The following is a 9,797-nucleotide window of genomic DNA, read 5'->3' as shown; positions in this document are numbered from 1 at the left end:
AAAAAAAAAAAAAAAAAAACATTCAAACAAGTAATGTAGATGGCTCTGGCTATCTATCATTAAGTATATAATATTTAAATCTTCTGGTTTTCTGGAAATTTTGTATGTGGCTAAATTGAGAAATTTAGTTATGTAGGCTTCAGATTTTAGTTCAAAGAAAAAAATATAAATGACATTGATGGTTGAATTCCTACCAAAGTAGCAAGTACATTCCCCAACCCTAAATAACTTATCTGATGAATTGGAGGTGATTCACTTAAGAGGCTTTCAGGTGTTCATTGGCCAAACAAAATACGGAACTCAGCTATTCATAGCTTCTTTTCTGAAGAAAGCCTTCAATGAAATTGCTCAGGAAAAAACTGTCAAAACACACATATATAATGCTAAAACATGTCTGTTTGAACAGTGCATTTACACAAACACCTGAGATGTGAAGATTGGTGTCTGTTTCATCAAAACTAACTAAATTGAGTTCCTCAGTTAGATCAGAAAGGGGGAGAAGTCTAAATCAGGACTCTGTACAGCACTTCATCACTGAAAGGAGACCAGATTTGTGGTGTTCAAATTTCTTTTTTTTTCCTCGTTGAGTTTATTGGTACATTTTAGGTATACAGTACAATTATATTCATCATAGGGATCTTGTACCTTTACATGACAGGCCTTTTTTCTCATTTTTTCCCCTCGTCCCTGCCCTCCCTTCACCCCCTCCTCCCCTCCCCTTTACAAACACTTCATTTCCATTTTTTCATTTTCTCATATTTTTTCTTTTCCCTTAAAATGCAGAGAAGAAGCAAGTGAGGAACCTATCATTCCATGATCTAGACAAAACAGATGTGAGGCTGTGAGAGCCAGGAAGGTGCTTGGTGAGGGAGTCTCCATCCCATAACCCTGGCTGTAGGCAAAAGCTCGTGGAGTGGCCGTGGGAAGAATGGTCCCACAGGAGCCCACCCGCTGGTGAAGCCACTGGCCAGGCTTTGGATTGCACTGAGTGGCCACCTCAGGTCAGCAGGGCTCTAACCCAAATCAGTGTCATCACTGACCCCTCTAACGTAGCGCTTTTCTTTTTTAAATTTTATTAGTACACATTTGCAGTACATAATGATTACATTTGTTCTGGGGAGTTGGTAGATAATACTTCATTCTTTTTTTTTCCCTATCCCTTACCTCTCCCCTTCCTCTTTGCTCTTGGTCCCTTTCCCATTTGTAAAAGCTCTGTTTTCATCATCTTTCCCTTCAGTTCCTTTTTTAAAAATCCCCTTCACTTTTCTTTAAAAATGTACTATGAAACTGCTAGTGAGCACTGTTCTTATTTATGCAGTTAATATTTACCATATGTACCCTATTCTTACATGGAGAAACAAAGAAAGTAAGGAAAAATCACTTTCCCAAGTCCATAGTTTAAAACCATGGACAGCAGACAGACAGACCTGAATGAATAAGTGGCTATGTAGGGTAGGGCCCTATCTTTTTTTTTTTTTTTTTTTTTTTTTTTTTTTTGGTACCAGGTATTGAACTTGGGTTCTTGTGCTTTCGAGGCAGGTGGCAGATAAATCCCTGTACCATAGGGCCATAACTTTTTTTCCCCCTCATTGAGTTTATTAGTACATTTTAGGTACAGTTACATTCATCATTGGGATCTTGTACCTTTACATGACAGGTCTTGGTTCTCATTTTTTCCCCTTGTCCCTGCCCTCCCTTCACACCCTCCTCCCCTCCCCATTTACAAACATTTTATTTCCATTCTTTCATTTTCTCTTTTTTTCTTTCCCTTATTACCTTTCCCCACCCTTCCCACTTTCCCTACACCTTTAGCCCTTTTCTTCCTATTTCATGTTGTCAAATATCTCATTAGGATCTTATGTACTATTATAGTTTATTCACACCAGAGAAACTATTTGGTATTTACACATGTGTGACTTATTTACTTCACTTAGGAGTATATCTTCAATATGAATCCATTTTCCTATGAATGACTCTAATTTCTCATTCTTTATGGCTGAGTAGTATTCCATTTTATAGAAAAACCACATCTTCCTTATCCAGTCTCCAACTGATGGGCAAATGGGCTGTTTCCAAGTTTTAGCTGTTACAAACTGTGCTGCTATAAACATAGGTGTGCATATATCACTGTGATATGATTCTTTTAATTCTTTTGGAAAGATACCCAACAGACGGATGGCTGGGTCAAATGGAACCTCTAGTCCCAGCTCTTTGAGATATCTCCATATTGATTTCCATAGTGGTTGCACTAGTCTGCACTCCCACCAACAATGGAGAAGGGTTCCTTTCTCCCCACAACCCTGCCAACATTTGTTATTGAGTGATTTCTTGATAGCAGCCATTCTTTGTAAGGTGAGGTGGAATCTCATTGTTGTTTTCATCTGCATTTCTCCAATGACCAGTGATGTGGAATATTTTTTTCATATATGTACTTGCTGCTTTTACTTCTTTGTCTGATAAATATCTGTTCATTTTACATGCCCATTTTTGAATCAGGTCCTTATATTGGGGTCTGATTGTTTTGAGTTCTTTATATATTCTAGATAATAGTCCTTTGTCTGAGGAGCAGCTGGTAAAAATTTTTTCCCACATTGTAGGCTGTCTCTTAGTTTTGCTGATGGTTTCTTTTGCAGTGCAGAAGCTTTTTAATAAGATGAGATGAGATCTTAGTTGTTGATTCTTCCTGCTAGTTCCTGTGCTACTAAGGATTTATTTATAAAGTCTTTTCTTATGCCAATGTCTTCAAGAGTTCTGCCTAATTTATCTTCTAGCAAGTTTAGTGTTTCTGTTTTAATATTTAGATCTTTAATCTACTTGGATTTTAATTTAGTGCATGTGACAGATAAGGGTCAATTTTAATCTTTGGTAGGTTGAGATCCAGTTTTTCCAACACCATTTATTAAAGTGGCTATCTTTCCTCCAGTGGGGACTGTCAGCTCCTTTGTCAAAGATAATGTAGGTGAGTGTGTTTGGAGTTTTTTTTTTTTTTTTTTGTGTGTGTGTGTGTGTGTATGTGTGTGTGTGTGTCTTCCAATCTGTTCCACTGATCCTCAGGTCTTTTTCTTTGCCAGTACCATGCTGTTGTTATCACAGTGGCTTTGTAGTATAGTTTCAAATTGGGAATTGTTATACCCGCTGCCATGTCTCTGTTGCCTAGGATGGCTTTTGCTATGCTAGGTCTATTATGGTTCCAAATGAATTTTTGGATTCTTTTTTCTAGTTCTGTGAAATATAGTGTTAGAATTTCAATTGGCATTGCATTGAATCTATATAGCAGTTTTGGTAGTATGGCCATTTTCACTATGCTGATTCTTCCTACCCAGGGGCAGGGGATATCTTTCCATTTTCTTATATCCTCCTTGATCTCTTTTTTCAGAGTGCTGTAGAGGTCTTTTGCTTCTTTTGTTAGATTGACTCCTAGATACTTCTTTTTTTATGCTATTGTGAAAAGAATTTTTTCCCTAATTTCTTTCTCTGTGAGTCTGTTATTTGTGGACAAGAAGGCTATTGATTTTGGGGTGTTGAACTTGTATCCAGCTACTCTGCTAAAAGTGTCAATTAAGTCTAGAAGTCTTTTGGTGGAGTTTTTGGGGTCTTCAATGTAGAGTATCATATTGTCAGTAAATAATGACAGTTTAACTTCTTCCTTTCCCATCTTTATTGCTTTATTGTCTTTCTCTTGTCTAATTGCTGTGGCTAATGTTTCCAGAACTATATCGAAGAGAAGTGGTGATAGTGGGCATTCTTGTCTTGTTTCTGATTTTAACATGAAGGTTTCAGTGTTTAGCCATTTAATATGATGTTGGCTGTTGGTTTTTCATAGATAGCCTTTATTAAGTTGAGGTATAGACCATAGAGCCATATCTTAAAGTCAGGTACAGAAGACTTAAACTGAATGGTGGAAGAATGTTCTTTTACATTTGCATTTGCTACACTTTTTGGCTAAGTGATAAAGGTGGTATTTTAAGAAATTAAGTCTGGAAAAAAAAGAAATTAAGTCTGAAAGTAATGTTCAAGATGTACTAGAGCAGGAACAAATCAGTGCTGCACAGAGCTGAAGGTAACACCAAAAATCTAAAATGTACTTTTTGCATCATCTTTCACTTTGCCAAGAGGTTTGATGCATACTTCACTTGACTTTCACAGTAACCTGTGGTGGTATAGATACAACAGTGGTGGGGCTGGGTATTTAGCTCAGTGATTCTGGCGCCTGCCTTGTAAGTGCAAGGACCCAAGTTCAATCCCCAGTACCAAAAAAAAGGAAAGAAAATGGTGCCTTCATTCTGTGGATGAGGAGACACAGGCCTAGAATAGTCAGATGGTGCACTCAGAGTCACACAGCTCTGAGTGACAAAGGAGGGGGTGAATGGAGGACAGAGACAAGGGGAAAAATGGGAACCAAGACCTGTCATGTAAAGGTACAAGATCCAGATAATGAATGTAACTGTATTGTATACCTAAAATGTACCAATAAACTCAATGAGGAAAAAAAAAAAAGCAAAGAAAGGAAGGAAAGCTAGCTAGCTAGCTAAAATTCTTAAATACAATTATATTACTCCTCATTTCTTTTTCCATTTTTTTTTTATTTTTGGTTTTTTGAGACAGGGTCTCACTATGTAGTTGAGATTGACCTGGAACTCACTGTGTAGCCCAGGCTGGTCTTGAATTTACAGTGATCCCCCTGCCTCAATCTCCCTGGTGCTGGGATTACAGGTGTGCACCACCACACCTGGCCTCATTTCTTCTTATATATATTTGTTATTGGTCACTGCATTGTAAACCTATTTTTCCCCTTAAGTAAACTAGTTCACAACCTGAGCCTCTGCTGGTGCCCAGGGCTTGTCTGAGATACCTAATCTAAATCACATCTGTCGTAAACATCTCCTTCTGACCTTTCAAATGTTCTCTAATCTCATTTAAAACTCCTTCATAAAAAAGAAAAAAGAACTGCCCTAACTTCTTACTTTTGATCCCTACTTTCTCTTTCTTGGTCAAATACAGAAGAGGAAAACAATTTACACATAAAATAAAGTGAACAGTGTATGAAAAATAAAAATCCCAGACCTCTTTCCAAATAGTAGTTGGCCTTACAGCTCATTTCTAAGAGTTCCAAACTGTCTTTTTGATTATGGCCCTTATAGTTATTTTTTCACTAAGCTGCATACAGCATCTCTTAGCAACCCCAAGCTTCATGGGCAGCATCCTAACTCCTGTGACACCAACTGTGTGTAGGTAGTCAACTTCTTTTAAAAGACCTGGAGTTATTCAAACAAGTGCCAGAATTTAATTCTCTTTGAAAAATAAATGAAAAAAACCATAAAGGGTCATAAAATGGTTTCTTCCAGCAGGGCCCTTGGCTTTTTGGCTACATCAGAAACAATGGTAGGGAGGAACCACTGATTGAGCTTGCAGAACTTTTACCCCAGTGTAAAAGGTCATGGCTGTAAGTATCTTTCTTCCTAATCTCTTCTAGGATTGTGAAGATGTCCAGTCCCAATCTGAACATCGTGACCTTGTTGGGAAGTTGTCTGACTTACAGTAGCGCTTACCTCTTTGGAATTCAAGATGATCTAGTGGGGAGCTCAATGGAAACTCTCATCCAGGTAGGTGATATTTTGAAAATAACTACTCCTATGAGTGGTGGTTTCCTGTATCTTGGTGTGCACACTTTCAGAAGTGATCCCTGGCACACAGTCAGCAAGGCCCACTTCTTGCCCATGCCCTCTGAAGACTGAAGGGTTTGCAGATCAGAATACATGGAGAAGTGATGAAGGTTCCTCTCATGACTCTTGCTTCTGTCCCCTTCTACCTGTAGATAAGACTGTCCATGCTGTGCATTGGGACCTCCCTTGTGTTTGGTCCCATTCTGGGGAAGAGTTGGCGACTCTACAAGGTGTTTACCCAGAGAGTCCCGAACAAGAGAGTGGTGAGTAGGCAGCAGCAAGTACACAGTGCTGGATTGCATACAAAAGCTCCACAGAAGATTAAAAGCTAGAGAGGCTGCTACAGATCACCAGAACTCCTTTTAGAATAACCTGAAATTCTTGTTCCTGGCTTCAAAGTCATGTGGCCTTTACAGCTCCAAGCCTAGAAGACCATGAGTCATTGCTTTGGGGAGCTGTGTTTTTGGACATATGCTCTGCTTCCTTGGGCACCCATCCCAGGCCCTGTGGGCACCTGTGAGCTAGCCCAAATCTGACACCAGTGTGAGAGAGAACAAGATATCCAAGGAGACTGTTGCTTGCTTGGCGCAGGTATGAGCTGGAAGGAAAAAAAGCTGTAGAAAGTAAAGCTGTAGCAAATTAGCAGAATATCCTCCACCCATACCGGCCTGAAACTCACTTCTCCTTTATGTTAAGGGCAGTTCTCTGCACTGAGATGGAGCTAGAGCAGTAAGAAGCAACACCAAAAGCCAATGGCAGCCAGATCACCCACAGGTTCCTGATGTCAGGCATCACTGTAACCACATCCTTCTATTTATCAAGTTCCCTGATAAGACGGCCCAGACTCAAGACCTAGCCATCAGCCCAAACCTAATACATCATTCAGTTGAAGTCTACTTCTCTGGAATGATGGGATCTTTTAGTAAGCATTATTGAATGATGGTGAATCTTTATCAAAAGCTTAGCTGTAAGTAACTACACAGATGAAAATGTGTAGCAAAATGTTCATCTAACCCTCTGGAAGACTGATTCCTTTTTCAGAAATATCTGTTTGAGACATAATTGACAATGCAATCAATTACATGTACTGAAAGTCTATGATTTGATAAGTCTGACTCATGTGTAAACCCATAAAATATGGTGGATAATGAACACAACCTTCCTCAGTCCCTTGTGTTGTCCAGTCACTACATCTCCTGTCCCTGTTCTCGGGACATCATTAATTTGCTTGCTGTCCTTGTGGATCGGTTTTATTTCCCAGAGTTTTATGTACACAGAATCATGCAGAATGTAGTCTTCCTTTGCCTAGCTTATTTTAGTCACATGATTATTTTGATGAATACTGTAATTATTCAACCATGTTACTTCGTGTGTTAGTAGTTCTCTTGTTACTGTTGCTGAGTAGTATTCCAGTATGTAGATTGCCTGTTGATGGATGTTTGGCTTGTTACCAGTTTGGGACTATTAAAAAAATAAAGAGACTATGAACTTTCTTGTATACCTCTTTATGTAGACTTATGCTTTCGTTTCTTTTTTATACAGATCTAAGAGTAGAATGGTTGGCCTGCCTAAGTACTTATTTAAGTTTTTAAGAAAATGCCAACTGTTTACGGAAGTGATTGCATCAGTCTGCATTTCTACCAATAGTACTTGAAATCCATTTCCTCTGCTCATCTCTGCCAACATCTGATTTAGTGATATTTTCATTTTAGCCATTCTAGTAGGTTCTCTCTAGTCCAGTCTAGTAATAGTCTCTTGTTGTGGTTTTCATTTTCATTTTCCTAGTGCACTGTTGAACATCTCTTCACATGTTTATTTTCCATTCATCTATCTTCTTTTGTGAAGTGTCTGTTCAGATCTTTCACCTGTTTTTTTCTGATTGGGTGTGTTTTCGTTTTTTATTTTTGAGTTTTAAATGATATAAGCTACATACTATTGTCATTTTTATTTAAGTAATTAGTTATCTTTTAAAGGTATTTAATAAAATCAATCCCAAATTTTCCTTGTGGTTACTATTTCCAGCATACTTAATTTCTTTTTTAATATATCAATTATAATATATTTATTTTTAATTTTTTTTCTCATTGAATGTATTGGTACACTTTAGGTATACAGTACAATTACATTCATTATTGGGATCTTGTACCTTTACATGACAGGTCTTGGTTCTCATTTTTCCCCTTATCCCTGCCCTCCCTTCACCCACTCCTCCCTTTAATTTCATATATAGATCCACATTTTCATGCGGTATCATTTTCCTTTTACCTGAAGGATGTCTAACATTCTCATGTGGGTATGCTAGTGCTGCATTCTTACAGATTTTGTATATATATAAAAAAGTCTTTATTTTGCCTTTGTTTCTGAAGGATTCTCTTTTCTTTTTATTCTCTTATTTCTCTTTTCTTTTTTGCTGGGAATTAAACTGGGCTTCAAGCATGCCAGGCAAGTGCTCTACCACTGAGCTATGTCCTCGGCCCCTGTCTTTTCTTCAGTACTTTGAAGCTGTCCCTCTACTGTCTTCTCGTTTAGCCTCATATCTGATGAGAAGGGTGGTATCTTTTTTTACACGTAATATATCTTGTTGCTTTGGAGAATTTCTCATTATTATTGGTCTTGAGCAGTTTTATTAGGCAGCGGACTTATTTTCATCTTACAAACACATGGAATCATGTAACTAGTTGGGCTTCTTTCTTCCCACTAGTTGACAAGAGCTCAAACACACATTTTTGCCCCAATTCATCAGTGCTCTGTACATTCCTCACCTGGGCCTTCCTCATACTTACTTTCTCCCTTCCCTGGTATTTTCAGTGTTTCATGCTGTCACAGTATGTATTTTTCTTAGTTTTATTTTTATGATCACAAAATTAACATAGTCTCTTCATATAAATGGTGTATATGTGTGTTTAAAAAGTACGTTTTTACATATTATAGTTCTCTTGTTCCCACACCTCTCAACCCCACCCTCTCAGTTGACAGTTGTTACCACCTTGATATTAAAAACCTCCACATTTCTCTATGTGTTCATATAAACACATCTAGAAATAGCAGTGTATTTATTTTATAAGACCCTTTGAGTCCTTTGTCAGAAAAGACAGAATGTAAAAAGGTTAAAACAAATGAAAATATTTAGTGATAACAATGATGAAAACAACATAGAAGCCACTATAAATGTTTGGTGCCTGTTTCATTTTTGACGGCTGTGTTTGAAGCTCCTTGGAAGGACTGTCCCTGGAGCCCATAGTCCATGTAAAAATACTTTGGCCTCGTTGTTACGTAACCAGCAAGCAAAAGGACATTTTGACCTTGACTCTTGCAGATTATCAAAGACCTACAGTTACTGGGGTTGGTAGCAGCCCTGGTGATGGCTGATGTGGTCCTGCTCATGACATGGGTACTGATCGATCCCATCCAGTGCCTCCAGATCCTTGGTGTCAGCATGACGGTGAGTGGCCTAATCCCTGGGGAATCTAGTTCCTGACCTGAGCCGGCCTCTGTGCTCTACAGGGTCCTTTTCTCAACACCGCCCACTGTGTGGCTGTCCCTGTACAAGAAGAGGAAGAAGAGTCAAGAGCAGTGGCTGCCACTCCCCTTCTCCTCCTGCACCAGTCTTTGAGTGTCCCCTGAGATGGCAGCACTCTAGAGCTGACCTGGCAATTATCTCTGCTTCCACATCACCAATATTAAGAACTTTCAGCTACAAGAAGTTGCCTTCCCCTAACTGTTGAGAGGCAGAGGTAGTATTTTGAGGTAGAGTTCTTTATTCCTGGCTTAAATCCCACTTCTTCCATGCTCACCAGCCCCATAACCTTGAGAAAGTTATTTAACCTCTCAAAGTCTCTTTTCCAAATAAGGTACAGATAATGATACTGCCTATTTTGTAGGGCTATGATGAAGATTAAGAGAAACAAGTAAAAGACTTAATATGCTTTGGCACATGGTATTCAATTAATAGGAAGTATGTCTCCAACCTCATAGGGGACTGAAGAATATAGAGGAATCAACCATACCTGTAATCCCAGCACTTGGGAGGCTGAGGCAGGAGGATCACTGTGAGTTTGAGACCTGCTTGGGCTATGTAGTGAGTTCCAGGTCAATTTCAACTACATAGTGAGACCCTGTCTTAAAAAACCAAAA

The 9,797-nt window shown here is 38.7% G+C and overlaps 1 protein-coding gene across 2 annotated transcripts in view; it reads left to right on the top strand.

The window, feature by feature from the left end:
• Positions 1-9,797, top strand: part of Gpr156 (G protein-coupled receptor 156) — a 98,904-nt gene that overhangs the window by 72,512 nt on the left and 16,595 nt on the right. For both annotated transcript variants that reach the window (XM_033755917.1, XM_033755916.1), the window contains exons 4-6: positions 5,474-5,603; positions 5,816-5,926; positions 8,980-9,105. In XM_033755917.1, coding sequence (XP_033611808.1) covers positions 5,474-5,603; positions 5,816-5,926; positions 8,980-9,105 — 367 coding nt within the window. The remainder of the gene's footprint in view (positions 1-5,473; positions 5,604-5,815; positions 5,927-8,979; positions 9,106-9,797) is intronic.

The sequence above is a fragment of the Fukomys damarensis genome, unplaced genomic scaffold (assembly GCF_012274545.1).
Source record: "Fukomys damarensis isolate Sample0158 unplaced genomic scaffold, DMR_v1.0_HiC HiC_scaffold_24, whole genome shotgun sequence".
Taxonomy (NCBI): domain Eukaryota; kingdom Metazoa; phylum Chordata; class Mammalia; order Rodentia; family Bathyergidae; genus Fukomys; species Fukomys damarensis.
This window is presented reverse-complemented; position numbering and strand designations above follow the sequence as displayed.